Genomic DNA, 17434 nt, shown 5'->3' on the forward strand with positions numbered 1-17434 from the left:
ATGAAGGAAGCATTTTCACTCTCCTTCAGACATATATTAATTAATTTTCAGCATTATGGCATGTGGAAAATGTGGAGGGCATTTGAAGCTAAAACATAAAGTATAGCATCAGCAGTTGCTTGTTTATAAAGTCTATAAAGATTTACATTTCTACTTAGTACATTTTTCTTTCCAAGTGTCTCTATTATAGACATCTCATATTTTACATCATTTTGAAGCACAGAAAGTTTTAACTTTAGAATGATGCATTGTGAAAAAAAGACAGGAAAGACAGATGGCAGGCTGTCCTCCCCAAAACTCAATTTCATAATATGCATGTGATTGCTAATAGGCAGGCACTAAAAAACAATTTTCCTTGACGGAGAAGAGCTGATAAATTGTCAACATAAACTTTGTCTGTGGTTGCTCCAGTGATCTAAAGCTCTTCTGTGAGCTTTGTACCATCAAAGTCTGCATCTTCCAACCATATAAAAATTTATGAATGCATATGACTAAAGTGACTGAAAACAACCCATAATGCATGTTTGTGTGTTGAGAATCAGCTCCTTTCTTCTTCAGGAAAGGTGGTGTCCAGTGCCCCATTCCTAACCCTGGACACTGTGGGAGATGTAGGCTGGACCCAGAGACGCCCTGTGAGCTAAGTGAAACAGGGCTCTGCATTTAGGCATCTCCTAAGCACAGCGCTATGTCTAGCGGTGGGCTGACTTAACCAATGTAGTGTTTGCAACAACGCAACAACACAAAAAATCACAAGAACTGAAAGCAGCTGATTTTTTAGGAAAAAATTATATATTTCTGAGCACTTGAGCAAGGAGAAATTAATGAAAAATCTAATGAGATAACAATTTCCAAGAAGAGCAATATTTATCTAATACCTCAGACCTTCCAAAATATGTCAAAAGTGAGTTCACACAAAATAAAATTGAGCTTTCTGCTCATGCACAACAAATTCTTGGGGAAAATGTCCAAACTATTTGTGCACAGAATGAGACTTGTTTACATTGGAAGTGCAGAGTTCATTTCAGATTTAAATATATCACTGTAACTGGTAGCTACTAATTTTGATTTTTAAAAGGCTTATAACCATTAAATATTTTCATGCCTCTAAGAATTCTGATCTTATTTCTGAGAATAACTGAGAAGCAGCAACTCAACAGCAGAAGAGCTGTGACTGTTATGTTATCAACATATTTGCCTGGAACAAAATAATGTGATGATCCCACCACATATTTAATTGCAAAAATTCCTCAAGTTTGATTGTGAAAAGACCGAAACATTTTTATCAGGTTTTTCTTGCAAGAGGAGACTTGCACTACTTGCAAGTATGTGACCAACTCTGTAAAATGAAGCCATGGGAAGAATACGTATTTCTTGAACTTTCTTTTGATGGGAGTAACACTGTCAGTTTTGAAGGCACCAGCATGACATTCTATTCCTTTAATTTTGTGCAGTCTATATTGCTCGCTAAACATCCCCTAAAACAAGCAAAGAAACAAACAAATCAGTAGAAAAAGACTAGATCTCAAGCTTTGGAAATATTGTCAAATAGTAGTAAGATACATTCTCTTCCATGTAAGTTTGGATGGAGTCACTGATGTGCTATATTTGGTTTAGGATGGAAAAACATACAAAGATTGGAATTATAACTGAATACGTCTGTTAAAGAAAGGGGAATGGGAGGGTCTAATGTGCTATCAGAAATAAAAGTGAAAAACATTGTTTACCACAGATGAAACAGACCTTGTCTGTGTCCTTTTAATAACAAGCAATTCGCACAGCAATGAGCACAAGAAGTTCAGAGATAATAAAATACTTATCCATAAAAGGTGAAATAAAACTTGTAACCCTCCTCAGGGTAACCTCTTCAGAGCTCAGACCTCTTTAGACAATTTATATGAATTTTCAGTAAAGACTCCAGTATGAAGTTTGTAAGAAAATTACCACTTCTTGTAATACACTTAGTGTTTTCATTTGTTTGGGGTATTTTTTAGTGAATTTTAAGTAACGGAGAAAATTAAGGTAATTGTGCTCTTCAGGCTTATTTTCAGATACTGATAATTTTCCCTTAAGACGGCACAAAATTCTTGATTCTATGGAGGAACAGACAAAAAATATAGCAGTAACAATTAAAATTTCTTATTTCATACTGATACATTAAGGTATATAAGCTTCAGGGTCAGTATAAGCCTTGCTCAGCTTTCTTTAAAAGCATTGGGAGTAATAAAGACTTCCTTTTTATCTTCAGTGAAATAATACTGCTGAAATATCACCTCATTTTTGATGTCAGCAGTGATTTCTTTTTACCTCCATGATGTCAAATGGGAATTATTATTATTAGAACGACAGCTTCCTAATGATGCTGTAAAAAGGAGAAACTGAAACTCTTTCCACTAAACATCTATATTCTGCTTTCTCCATAGGGTACAGCAGATGGGCTCAACCACACACCATTCTTCAGACAAATCAAGAGGCATGCTCAAACATTTAGAAACAGAAGCAGCTTAAACATCTAGGAACAGAGGCATAATGGCTTACTTTGTTATATAGTGGTGAATATGCACTCTGAAGAGTAGAGAAAAAGGACATTTACACTATAGCAGCTCCCTCTGGGAAACATGCCCTGAAACACTCATGATCAATTTTCTGTTCTAGATGGTAAAACCAGCAAATCAGTGTCCAGATCACTATCCAGGAGTCATTGCCCCAGGTAAAGTCAGGGAATGAAAGCCTCGTGTGACGGCTCCTGCTCAACTATTGGCTTCATGTATGGCACACTGGGGGTGGACATATCTGAAATGCTCTGTGCCTTTTTTTCCTCCTATTTTGTCAAATGACTAAGTACAGAAGAATGTTGCTTCATATGACACCAAAATATATTAATGAGTTTGGCTTTTGAGTAAATGATGGGCTTGAACCTTATGCTAACAACTATTCATGCCGAAAGTAGAATAGCAGATGCAAACCAGTGCTCTCTGCATCAGCAAATGGAGTATTTTGATTTTCTAATACTTACATTTTGATCAAATATAAATAATGATTCCCTACCAATTTTACATTTACTTATTACATGTATTGCTTCAAAGTAGTTAATAAAGTCTTTAGGGTGGAGACTTATCTTCTAGGGTGGATATGAAAAAAATATTAATTAAATTGGAAAAAAAGTGTCTCTATATAAGTTGGGGGTTTTTGCAAGGAGCCAAGACATCTGCCAAACAAAGAGAAGCCCCTGTCTTCTCCCACAGAAAGGTGGCAGAAACGGCAGCCCCAGGAAGCTCCCCTGGGCTAAATCCAAGGGGCAGGAAAATGTGTTTTTCCACTGGCACACTGCTCTGTTTTCTTTCTGAGGAGAATAATTTTGGAGTAGCTCTTCTACAGTCAGTGGTAGGCCAGTTAAGAGCAGAAGTTCATCTTTTTCTGTTTGTTTTGTCTTTATTAAAAAAAACAATTGTTGTTTGCTTGTTTGTTTTTGTTTTGGTGAAAGTTCCGCTAAACTCCACACTATCTGGTCTGAGTACTTTTTTCTTCAGCATCTCATTTTCTCTATTCAGGGCAACCATCAAAACAAAGGAAGTACCAGCTTGAGAAAATGAAGTGTGATGCACTGGAACACAGAGATGATTTGACAATATTTGTGTGCTAGGAAGAAGGGCTGAGGGTGAAGTACAGCATGTAATCACAGTTGGCTCTGATACAAACAGCCATTGTTATCTTTGGCAAGTTACTTGATATCTTGGTATGTTAGCACTTTCCAGACTCTGACGAGTGTTGCAAAAGTACATTCATTAATATAAGTGACTTTATAAGCAACAGGAAAAAGCCAATAAAACATAATGCTTTGTTCAGGTAAGAGCTGCACAAAAAGGTGGAAGTTTGCAAAATGTGTAAATCAATGTATGAGCCTATTGTTTTTTCTCAGCATACTTTTGATAAAAGCTGTGAACTGCTGCAAGTGGTAGAGGTAAAAAAGCTAATAGTGTCTGCATTTGCACATCTAAACCAATATTTAAATTAAGAAAAGTAGGTGCACCAAAATATCTACTGGCAGCAGTTACAAAATAGTAAATTGAAGAAGAAATATGGGCAGCAGCATCTCTCCTAAAGAAAATTCTGGCTTTGTGTGTCTTTCTTTGCTCCTATGAAAGGCACGTTCCCAGTCATTAACAGTAAACAGTGGCAAACAACATCGGTGGATAACTTAAGAAAACACTGTGGACTGAAGACCTCTCTTTCCCAGTAGGCATTCCTACCTGGAAGCACAATACTGTTCTCCCAAGGTGTAATAAGAGGTATCTCTTGGTTTCCACTCTGCTGAGATCTCACTGCTCTCATCCTACTCACTGAGCTCTGCTATTAACACTGCAGCGGGTCTCACACTCCACTGAGTTCACAAGTCTGGATAATTAGTGCTACTTATGACGATGTATCAAACATTTTCCATCTCTATGACTCAGTAGAACTTGGTTCTTGAAAGAATACCAGATTTGATTTGGAACTGCTCTCTGTCCATTTTGAATATTTTATTATGTATCAGAGTAAATCTTGTTCTCACTCTCACTGTTATATCCAGTGACTTTTAAAAGAGGAGGCTTCAGAATTATACTGCCTAAAAACCAGAATCAAAGGCAATTACTGATAATTTGGTGATAATATTATCTTTTTATATCCCTTATACTTTGATAATAGAATTTATGAAAATAAAAAATCTCCCAGAAAGCAATCTGTGCTAACTCAATTTTATTTTTTCTTTCCTTCCAGAACTCAGAATTGATTTCCCTTTTACTCAGTTTGGAGCAAGCCACAACTCTGAGGCCATCTGAACATTTAATACAATATTTGGGGAGAAACACATCCTGATACAGGTGTCAGGAATACTGCAGTCATTGTGAGGAATAATCAAAGCTTGAATCTTTCTTGTAAAAAAACCTGCTATTAAAAAGGCCTTTTATATAACACTAACTGATTCATTTCAATAATGAAAAATAACAAATAATGAATGCCTAACAAATATTCATTTTTCCAGATGGTAAAACAGTGTTATAAATCCTATTTAAAAGATGCTGAGCCCTGAAATTTTTTTTTTTTTAGAAGGTGGAATTCGTAGCCATTGAACACTTAAAAAAATTGGTTAATGTATTTAGATGCTGAATGTGAACCAAGCTTTTCCAGACAGCTCTCCTAATAGAATCTCACGGTTCTATATCAAGGCATAAAATGAACCCCAATCTTGATCCAGTTGCAGACCATTATTTCTTGAACCATATCTTTATATCTACAAGTAGATACTTCATAAGATTCAGATTGGCCCATTAGTATTTTGTTCTTTTTCAAGTAATGCTGCATCTTTACTAGCTAAGAGACTTCCTTTTGACAAAAGGTCATCGATTTACATGGGTGAATCCTCGATCAGTTCCTTCTCACTGACAAATTACCTTTAAGTCTTCCCAGTGCTGAAAAGTCTGGGGAATGCATGTGCTGACATTTAGAAAACTCTTCACATAATGCTTCCTGATGTTGGTTTCTTATTCCTTCTTCATTCAATTAAAGAGGTGTGGCAGTAACCATGTGATAAAATACTAAATTCTGCAGTTTTCTTTCTTCCTACAGAGAAAGGTCAGGACATCTTTCTGGGACAGAGTGAAATATTTGACAGAAAAGATTTCAAGGGGGAAAAATATTAGAAGAGGAGGAAAAAATTTAGGCTAAGCAGTAAAGTGGGATATGTGAATTCCCTCATTTGGAGGAGGGAATGAAATCTGTCTCTAGCAGAGGTCCCACCTGAAAAATGTACTAACCATTAGACTCTTAGGCAAAAACCCCTGCCTTCTCTTTCCTCCTCCATCCTATCCCCCTGAAGTGGAAGGTGGTTTTCTGCAATGATACATTGCATCCTTAAAGTGATTTTGGAATAGGTACCTCTTGTTTCTGAATTCCAGGTGAATCTTTCACTTGGATGAGAAACAATCATTTCACTTTTGGATTGAAGCAAGAGAACAGTATCACAAGGTGAGTCCAACGTAATTTTGTCTTTCTAACACAGTTTTTGACTCTCTTGCCTTCTTGGATTAATGAATCTAAATTCTGCCAAAACCTGCACTTCAAGTGCTCAACTAAGATCTGAAAATCTTGCCCAACTCCTCAAGTTCTTCTAATAAATAAATAAATAAATAAATAATTAGATGGCAAATAAAGGCAGGAATAGCATGAAAAAGACTCATAGTAGAAATGTGACAGGCATAAAATTTCAACAAAAAAATTAGATTTCCATCTTCAAAATTTCATTCAAAGAATGCTGACTTTATGATTTTAAGTAGCAAATCTGAGAGTGCAGTCTCAGAGAATGTTTAATTTTCAATGAGTTTGCAGAAAGACACTAATTGAACAAAATAGATGAATTTTCTTCATCTACAAGGACTACAAGACTAATTTGTGAAAATATTTTTCTGGAGTTTTAAGTATTATTTAAAATATTTTGATATGCCTCATACAACTGATGTATGAGGTATAGCTAACCAAACTTTCATCCTCCATTACTGAACTGCAGAAATCAGATGTGCAACAAACCATCCAAATTGCTAAACTAAACTTACCAAACCAATTTTTTTTTTAGTATAGCAATTTACTTATTTTTATGCAGTATGTCCACTGGAAGGGACAGCCTGAAGGTTTTCTAGGATGTCCTTAATTCTGCTGATGGGTCTTCAAGATGTTTAATTGCCAATTTCATGGGAGATGGAGAGGCAACAGATGTTGGTTATACCAAATTCATAGATTGCCACAGTGACAGTAAAAGTACAAGGCAATTTCCTAGTGTCTGCTTATCCACCTCTGTAATAGCTTATAATGAGAATGCTACTCCATAAAACAGTAGAGGAGCATGTATGGATATATACTAGCACTTCTGATGAGTTGATGAGCTGGAAACAGCTGGCAACTACTGACTCTGATGATGTTCGGTGCTTTGGCTACTTCTTGATCCCATTAGTTCAAGAGAACAGTATCAGGTCATGAAAGTTTGAACAGAGAAAATTCTAGCATAATCTGACAGGGAAGTAAACATGACAAAACAATAATAGGATACTGCAGAGGAGTAGAAAATGTATCACTGGACCTGAACAAAGTAATTTTGAATTAAAATTAGCTTTGACATATGACTGAGTAACTCAGACAGTAGAAAAATTGAAGTTGGGATAACTTTTAAGTGGACAGAACTGTGAACCTCAAAGGGAGGAAAACAAATGGAAAAGGACGTAAAATGAAGATAAAATCAAAATTAAATACCAAACCATCTTTCACTGGTGAAAAAATAAATATTGAAAAAAAAGGAAGATGTGGTATGTTTTTAGCGGAGAACAAACAGGAAGTCTCTCCAGCATGTATCTCAGACAACAGCTGCAATGGTAATACATTCTGAGTTTTGCAGTGAATGAAATTATAGTTTTTTTCTTTTTATTTGTTTTCTCTGTGTTTTATCAGTTGAATAAATTTTATTTCACTGTTTTTAAAGATTTTAAATTTATTAACTGAAAAATTAATAACTCTCTAGTACTATATGTAAACTCTTTTCCTACAAGCCTCTGAGCCTAAGAGCATTAGGAATGGGAAATTCTAATTCAAGGAGAGTGCTGGCGAACAATGAATGGGAAAGAGAGAGGAAGGATTAATCATGTAATCACTTTTCCACTTACACTTTTAAGGTAACATAATTCACGGAAAAAGGCCATTACCTCTATTTTTACGTGTAATTCAGAACTAGTTATATCAGTTCAGGAAGGGACTATACACAGGGCTCATCTCGTGTCAGAATTGTCTAGAACAGGGTTTTTTTGAGGCATACATATGTGCACATTTATCAGTCTGATTTTTGTTTCAACATTTCTTTTGATAGAAAATTAGTTTTGACTAGATCAACCTGAATGATTAATCAATTTCATTCTTGGACTGTTTTCACTTTTATGCGATTTTCCTAAGGCAGGGACCACTCACTCTGAAAATTGACTAAGCACCTTGTGGACCACCTCAATCATTTGCTGTCTACAGGAAACATTCACCAGCAGCTCTCAAAGCAAGGAAAAATGACAATGTGGTTCTGAGCTCAGCAAGAGTCTGGATCAAGACACAACTACTGTACCTAAAAGGGGCCTACAGAAAAGCTGGAGAGGGAGTTTTTTTCACAAAGATGAAAAAAATTTGTCACTGCTGGAGGACTGAATCCACAGGGAGTTGAATACCTTTGACAGAGCTAAAATCTGACTCATAACACAGTTCCTAGCAAACTGCTCCCAATGAATGGTTGTATGCTGATTCAGGGGGCTTACCCCTAATCCCCTTACAAGAGCTCAAGGGAAGGTGTTAGCTAAGAGCCCTTGCATTTTACAGATGGAAAATACAGTGCTCTGTTGTATTCTGAAGGTGTGAGACAGTGGCTCCTTAGTCAGGAGGATTTCCTGCAGGAACTGTGCTGCCCATGGTCCCAGCTGGCACAGGCTTTCTCGAGTAAGTGCTGAAGTACTTCCAGGGACCTCTGATGCAGAATTTAGCCAGATTTTCACACAATCTTTGTTAATATTATGCAATTATTCTTCCCTGTTGACAATTTCTTATAGATGTACATCCATAGGGCTCATGAATCTTTCTTAGTTTTCATAAAATACATACCTTAATGAATTCAAGAGACCTTAAGTTTATTCTAGTACTGAAATTTTAGAAATCAATGAATAAGATTCTTAAAAGTGACATTCACTAAAGCAGTTGAGTTTTATTATGCTTGTCTGATACACCAACTGACAAGAATGTTTAAACAAGGCAGTTCTTACAACTCAGTTAAAATGATATTCATTTGATCCAACCCTTCTAAAATGAATGTACTATTTTTCTGGGGCTCATCGTGGCTGTGGATAATGATCCTTCTATAGAACACAGAGTGCCAATAACCATGCTTTTGAAAAACTGTCAGAGTGCAATTCATATTGCTGGACACAGCTGAACTCAGCCAAATACTGCCAGTTACGAAATCCTTAAAAACATCAAAAAGCAGAAAAACTGCATATCTATTTTAACACCTACCTAGGGCTTGTACAGTGTTTATGTGATTTTACTCAAGCTGACTTGCCTCATGAAAAATTTTGGAAAAACCCAAATGTTTTATTTACAGGCAGTTTTGTTGACTATCATGCCTTTTCTTTTTATCCATTAATTGTGTTCAGGAAAAACTGGCTAAAAAATGATATCTGATCTTTCAAAACTAATTTTGCTGTACTTGTGACATCTCAGTTATAGCTTTAAGCGTTTCCATGAGGCATTAGCTGTTCTAAGAGAAATTAAATGGTATTTATATGATAGGTATTACCATGTCTTTTGAGTCAAGGGTCTACTGTGAATTTCAAAAATTGTAATGAGTAAAAACCCCACCTTGTGAAGCCAGCCTATATGTTCTGTTCTGACGTTGGACTAACATTAGATTGTCAGGAGTCCAAGAGAGAGAATGACACAGTCACTTATATATCTTCCTTTTGTTCCTACCTACATCTGGCAGAAATGTGAGACTACAAAATCCACAGATAAATTCCCTATGTTTATCCATTATTATTGCATCAAAAACATCCAGCAAAGCAAGTTCTCTATCAATCTAACTTTGGCCTAGCCTGGGTGGACCATGCCTAATCATGAGAATTAGTTTAACTTCAATGACCTGAAAAAGTGCTGTTCACACTCTGGGTGGAAGAGAGAGACCTGACAGGCTTGAAAGATGGGCCTGTGTGGACCTCTTGAAGTTAAACAAGGACAAGTGCAAGGTCCCTGGGTCAGGGCAATCCCAAGCACAAATACAGGCTGGGCAGAGAATGGATTAAGAGCAGCCCTGAGGAGAAGGACTTTGGGATGTTGGGGGATGAGAGGCTGGACATGACCTGACAAGGTGCACTGGCAGCCCAGAGAGCCAACTGTGTCCTGGGCTGCATCCAAAGCAGTGTGGCCAGCAGGGCAAGGGAGGTGACTCTCCCTCTCTACTCCATTCTGGTGAGATCTCCACCTGGAGTGCTGCATCCAGCTCTGGGCTCTCCAACACAGCAAAGGGCATAGACTGGAGTAGGGCCATGAAGATGTTCAGAGGGATGGAATATCTTTCCCATGAGTTTGGCAGAAAGGCTGAATGAACTGGGGCTGTTCAGCATGAAGAAGAGAAGGCTTCAGGGTGAATTTATAGCAGTCTTCCTGTACTTAAAGGGGGCCTACAGAAAAGCTGGAGAGGGACTTTTTACAAGGGCATGTAGTGATAGGACAAGTGGGAATGACTTTAAACTGAAAGACAGTAGGTTTAGATTAGATATGAGGAAGAAATATTTTACTCTGAGGCAGATGAGACACTGGAACAGATTGTCCAGAAAAGCAGTGGATATCCCATCCCTGGAATTGTTCAGGGCCAGGTCAATAGGGCTGTGAGCAACCTGGGCTAGTGGAAGGTGTCGCTGCTCATGCCAGGGAGGTTTGAACTAGATGATCTTTAAGTTCCCTTCCAACTCACACCATTCCGTGACTCCATGATCTGCCAATTCATTCATTCATTCATTCATTCATTCATTCATTCATTCATTCATTCATTCTCCTTCCTCCTAAGACACTTCAGTGTCAGTACACTTCCTGGTCTTGACACCTCCCCAGAGTAGTAAGCATAAACAAGTACTCAGTGCATTCTTTCAGGTGTTGACAATTAAACAGCACACAGATCAAAACTTGTGGTGCCTTAAGAAACCACTGCTTTGGACTTAAAACTTCTACTAGCAACTACTTTAATCATCTTGACCCAGAAACCATCCAAGAGAAGGACTCCCAGACACTTGCTTGCAAAGAAGACATTTCTGCTGGATTTTTACTTCTCCAGTAGCTACCACAATGCTATATTCTCAGAGAATTTTTTTGAAAATTGAGTTGGGGAATTCTACTTTAAAGCTGCTCTAAATCTTCCTCTAAAAACTGAAACAAAAGGGTTGTGAAAGCTTTTAAATGAACATTGACAAGCAACTTCTTTAAATACCCACACATTCTCAGACTTACTTTCTTGCACCACTCTTTTATCTTGTACAAAACTTAATGGATGACATATTTCATTCCACAAGTTGACAATGTTAAAAATGTGCTATTCCTTCTAGTTTTAGTATACTGCAAAGCCAGTGATAGCTACAGGCACTATGAGCGATATATGACTGAAGAAAAATGAGATTACTGCTGATAAGGAACAAGAGACTTTCATATCTTAAAAGAGTCTGAAATCCAGCAAATATGATCCCCAGCAGCAGATGCCCCTCGGACAATGAAAGAAAAATGGTGGAAAAATACTCATTGTGGCTTGTTGTTTCCTACAGCTGGAATGGCAGCAAAATGAAATAGCATACTGCCTGCATGAAGAAATCCTACTTCTCTGGGAAAAACATAACCTAAAGATGACTAACAGTCTAACAAAATGAGCAGTAATTTTCCACTGTGGGAAAAGTGATGTTACTCTGACTCACCTTCTTTGGTAAAAGATACCTTTATTTTGGAAGTGTTACTCTTTTGAAGGCTATCATGCTGTTATCATCAATGTTTATCATAATAACGATCAATTTAATGGAGACGTAGTACAAAAGCCAAACCTCAGGCTGGAAATATGTATTAATGATTCTTTAACAAAGGAACAGGATGTATGCAAATGTGAAATAGCTCCTTTCTCTGTCTATTAAGGTGTTTCTGGAACATGAATGAACATAATTTCAATATGTCAATATTTCATGCTGCAGTGCAACCCTTACCTTGTATCCTGATGATTTGATGTGCACTCCTCGCTTGGTCAGTGTAGATTTCATTCGGATGAAAAAAGAGCGCTCTAGAGTGTTGTCAGTGGTTAGTAAACTGGGGTTTGTAGATTCCACTAGGGAATAGAAAAAATACATACACACATAATTTAGATTTTATACATCCCCTCTAAGCTATTTTTCAGGTGCAATCCTTGAACTCACTAAAAATAAATGACTGATGGATGCTAAGAGTGTTGTAATCAATTTATCTCATTTAGAAAATGTTTATTTAGCAAAAAAAAATTACAAAAATATACATATACTTAGTATGTCTCATTTTCAGGTTATTTTTCCCATAGAATTTTTAACAGAGATTTGTCTCATTAACTCTTTCTTGCACTATTTAGTTATGACTGGAGTGGGAGGGTATATCACTAGAGTGCATGACACTGTTTTAAAAACTGTTCTTCAGTATTTTGTAAAAGGCAAAGTCTCACTGAGGTAGAAATTCTCTCCTGAAACAGGCTGCAAATTCTACAGATTTTTATTCCCTAGTCTCCACTCCTCAACTGCAACGATACCTAGGGCGAGTCACTGCTGGATTTGTGTGCCTTGGTTTCCACATTACTGAGGGGAAATTAGGGCCTTTATTATCAATAAAGCATTAAACAACCTGAAGGCAAAAATTCTCAAGTAAATGACACATATTATTGTCACCATATCATCAATTATTGGTGATTAATTAGTCATTAATGAAATGTCTTTTTAGTCCAGCTGAAGGGATATTACTTGCTCACAACTAACTATAGCTCTCACCTGTGCTTCTCACTCCCTTAACTGCAACCATTTCGAATACTTAAGATTCCTAGTATAAACCATGGTAAAATACCATCAGCACTGAGGTATTCTTTATATAATCTCTAGGATTGCTATTTTTTAGCCCTGATAAACAACTTATCCCCAAAATACTGTTAATGGGAAAATTCTGGAGCAGCTTACAATAAACAAGCATTATTGGAGATAAATGAAATTTCAGTTTCAGTGAGGAATTAACAAGAAATAAAAAAAAATTGAAATTATACTTCAATTGTTTAAGAGAACCATACAAACTGCTAATAGAATGTGTTTAAGTATTTAACATGCATTTGTTATGCAGTCAACAGAAATGTAAAAACTTGTCTGTGAGCTAAGGATTATATTGAATTGTCCTTGATTTAATGTGGTCAACTTGTCTTGTGTTTGTGACATTTCAGTTCTATTGTGATAACTGACAACAGTGTCCCTTTCTTTAGTGTGTCTCTTAAGATTTTTTTGTTTTAGAGAGCAGGAATTCGATGTCATTTTAAATGTACAGCTCTTTATCACTCGAGGGAAAAGCAGAGCCATGTTATATTTAGTACTTTCATTTCTTCTGATTAAATATGAATTACTATGAAATTTTTCTCATCATCTAACACACCATAATACGCCAACAGCTTTTTAATACACTATATAAGCACAAACTTCTGCTCTAAGAGTTTAATTTGCCCCTCTAATCCAATCACATCAACCTTATTTCTCTTATCAGAGATTCCCATTTTGAATTAAATGAGCTCATTAGTTTTAATCAAAAGCAGAGAGATCAAAACTTAAACGTAAATGCTTTAGATCAGAACTGTCAGTCAGCCGTGCAGTTCTATTTTACTAAAACACAAGATCAGAGACCCTTAGAACCAATTTTTTCTCGTAAGGGATGCCAAGAGCTTGAAGATGCTATATCCTTTTTTTTTTTCCTCCCAAGGACAGATTATACATTTAAGGTTAGACTTAATTTAGAGTATTTTTTTTCATCCTGGTGGAAATGGGAAAGTATGCCATTCTGCTGTTGTCTCTTTCACATTTATTGGTGCAGGTCCTTGGAGACCTGAACAAATGTGAAGCCATCACAATCCATGCAACAAACCTGTCCTCAAAAAATTCAGCTCTGTTCAGCAATATCACATAAGAAATAAAACTCTGAAGGGAGAGATATGTTTCAGGGTACAGGACAGTGAAACCCTGAAACAGTAGCCAAAGTCACCCAGACAGCAGCAGTACTGGTAAGATGAGGATCATATTTAATTATTATTTTTATTGTACAGTACAGTGCAGTAGTTAAGAAGTACATTAAGTAACCACAGCATGGTTGCTTCCTGCTGTGTGAAGAAATGCTAAAATCAGCTTAACAAGTGTAGTTGTTGTAGTCCAGCACATTATGCTCTAGCACGGGCAATAAGCACAATATGTCCTCCTGTGTTCTAATGGTAATTACCTAAACTTACAGAAGTAATGTTAATTAAACGCACAATATCTTATGCTCGAGAAAAGATCAGGCTGTAATATGTATGTACCATTCCCAAAAAATTGAAATTAAAATTTCTCTTCATACACAGTTAAATGAAAGAAAAGATAACACCTGACATACAGTAAAGTGTACTTGACATTGACATTTTTTGGGCTCATTTAATAATATGTCATAAGATTAACATCATTTTGCTCTTATACTATGTACAAACCTATACATCTCTGTAAGTGAATGTTATAAAACGCACAAAATTTATCCCACAGACTGGAATAGCATTTGTCATATAAATATGTATTCTGAAGTGTTTGACTTCCTTTAACAAAAAGTACCTGAGAGTGTATGTGCGAGATGGGATTAGTTACCTAAAAGTTCCAAACAGCATTTTGAATTTCTCTCAAGAGAGAACCATTAGGGCTGATAGTGCAAATCTGCATTCAGAGTTGCACCCACCCACAGTAGATACTGTAACAATGCTGACAGTGATCATGCATGCAGGATTTTAAAAATAGGATGTGTATAGAACAGATCCATCGATGTCAGTGATGTTTGCACAGGAATAGATGGAATAGGGTCCATTATGAGTTCTCAGTAGTTGGTTTTAAATGCCTATCACTAAACCTCTTCAATTTTTTTACAATTATGTCAAGGAGACTTGTAATCTGAGGAATGCCTGAATGAAACTCTAGCAATTAATTTTTGATTTTTACTTGTAATCTAAAACCTTTAAAAAAACCCTGAAATAAACAAGGTCCACTTGGTTTGATACTGTAGAAACTAAAGGTGTCTTTTTACACTGAAAAGTAAGGCTTCTGGCTTGAATTTACTGAGTTTAAACCCACTGTTGAGTTATAAGCTTCTGAAACTGTGAATTCAGAATGCTAATTATGTGATAAAAGTCAAGGCTTACTGCATGTGAATGAAAGTATTTTACACTGTCAGGCTTAGAAGTATAAAAAGTAAGTCTGGGTTGTCTTTGCAAAGCAGGTAATTGTGTACTCTGTTGGGAAAGCACTTGCCTTTGTGTGCCCTTAAACATCTTCAACAGATACTACTAAAGGAATAAACTTCGTCTCTTTCCACTCCCAAAGCTGATAATGCAGGATGAGATTTCTAGACACAAGGAATGCATTTTCCATTTCAAAGGGAGCAAAGCTGCAATCCACTATACCCATATGGAAGTGTCACAAATGTTAAAAAGGTTAAGTAAGAGCCACAGAGGCAAATGGGAAGATAGTATGAAACAGCAGCCAATTCACAAAACTATTTTGTTATCTTCTTAACTTACTGAGATTTGCTCAGTTGGTCAGAGCATGGTGCTAATAGTGCCAAGGTTGTGGGTTTGATCCCTGAACGGGCTGTTCACTAAGGAGTTGGACCTGATGATCTTAGTGTGTCCCTTCCAACTCAGAATATTCTGTGATTCTAAGCATTTCTTTGTGAACAAACCTTGTACCTCTGATCCTTCACTGGACTTTGCCTTGGGAATTATCTTGGCTCCAGATCCTACAAACCAGTCATTCACTGTTTAACTTCACATGCTGGAAGAATTCTTCTGATTGTTCTGGTGGGACATAAACATGCCCGTAGCAATTTGGAGGACTGAGGTCCATGCCTTTAATGCTGCAGGGATCTGCAGAGGTACTGTACACCTGTGTGCAGTCTGACTAATGCTGTAGAGCAAAACAATGTAAACCAATGCAAATAATTGCTCTTACACAGCAATAGCACAAGTACTGTCCCTATGAGTCACTAGCAAGCACATTCAAATTCAGAAAAACAATTTGTCCCCCAGGAAAAAAAGAAGTTCCACATTTGATTTATGTCTCAAATAACAAAAAGCTGCCACAGTAGGCTGAATAATGCTCACCAACTTCTGGGGTTTTTGTCTTGACATGCATTAAAAATAATTGAGAAGACAAAAATGCATTTTTTCATGCCAAACAGAGAAAAGCTAGGCTTCTCATTGATAGGAAGACAGGAAGTTATAGAGTGAAAACCAAACACCAACAAGGAATTTAAGAAGATTGGTGGAAAAAGCCCCCTTATGGTTTAAAATAAATTATTTTCTGGATTTTGTAGCACTTTAGGAAGCTTTCATCTGGCTTTCATCTCACTTCCTTGAAAACACATGTCCATACAGCTTTAAAGAGACATTCTCAAACACCAACTATACAGCCAGCTCTTAAAAGAGAAACAAAATAAGAGAACATACAAAACGGTAAGAAAAAGGGAGCTCTTTTCTTGTTATCTTCTACACTTGCAAACCTCTTCTCACATTTTCTTAAAGTCATATAAACCTTTGTATAGGGAACTGAGAATCATTATGTTCACATGAATAATTAGGTAATATAAATCTATCATTTTCAGTTGGACTAGATGCATTTTTTAAATGTTTCTGTTTCTTCTGTGCAGTTTATTGTCTGTAACCAGGCATTAAAAGACTAAGAAAATTTAACCTTGAGTACTTAACTGTCTTTAACCAGAAAAGTGACTCTCAAAAAAATCACTATTGCCAAGATCATTTTGTCTCAGTATCTTACAGGTGAAATTTGATCATTTTATAAACGAAAAGATAGATTTTCACAACTACTAGCCCAACAAATAAAATTCAAAAGCTACAAGACAATTTATTTCCAATACATGCAAGTTGCTATACTTAGTAATTGTGCAAATGAATGATTTTAAGTGAAGTGGGTTCAGGCTGATTGCAGGCTGAACATGGGCAAGTCCTGGAAGCTAAAATTTGTTCTAGGAAACTGCTGGAGATTCCTGGACTATTTGGATGAACCACCTAGGCCTATTTATGGACACTGGTAGCCTGCCTGGAGATCAAATAACAAGAATAGAGCTGGCAAATTCTATAGGTGCTCTCTTGGTCTCACCAGTGTGCTCAGCATCTTGCAAAATCAAGGACTATGTGAACTATTTATTTAACACTGTGGCTGGCAAAGGCTCATTCATTCTTCTAAGGCAAAATATTTTTGCTGTAAGTTATCCCAGTTATAAACAGGAACTTGAATTCCTGAATAACCAGATTTGGATTCGAAATTCACTGTATGTGTAGGTGACTGGGTAAGACTTGTAAAATTTCTGTTTTGCTATTTACTGAAAAGCCGAAGAAGTAAAGAATTGGACTCAGACTTTAGTGACTTAGTTCCATTCTTTCCTTTACATAGAGGGAATAATGCTGGGATCTGGATAAGGCATCACTCAAAAGGGGAAGATTCAGGGCAGCTCTTTCAAAAGAAATGGAAAGAAGGATGACTTCTTATAAAGAATTTATATCTGGGTAATGTTTTCAGACAAGATAATAAACTGTTCTTTTTTGTCACCCTACGTCCAA

At 36.6% G+C, this 17434-nt stretch overlaps 1 protein-coding gene across 6 annotated transcripts in view; it reads right to left on the bottom strand.

Annotated features, from left to right (window-relative positions):
- The window catches only part of NPAS3 (neuronal PAS domain protein 3), a 605283-nt gene that overhangs the window by 41629 nt on the left and 546220 nt on the right, over positions 1-17434 (bottom strand). For all 6 annotated transcript variants that reach the window (XM_048306927.1, XM_048306925.1, XM_048306924.1 and 3 more), the window contains one exon: positions 11784-11902. In XM_048306927.1, coding sequence (XP_048162884.1) covers positions 11784-11902 — 119 coding nt within the window. The remainder of the gene's footprint in view (positions 1-11783; positions 11903-17434) is intronic.

The sequence above is a fragment of the Corvus hawaiiensis genome, chromosome 6 (genome assembly GCF_020740725.1).
Source record: "Corvus hawaiiensis isolate bCorHaw1 chromosome 6, bCorHaw1.pri.cur, whole genome shotgun sequence".
Lineage (NCBI taxonomy): Eukaryota > Metazoa > Chordata > Aves > Passeriformes > Corvidae > Corvus > Corvus hawaiiensis.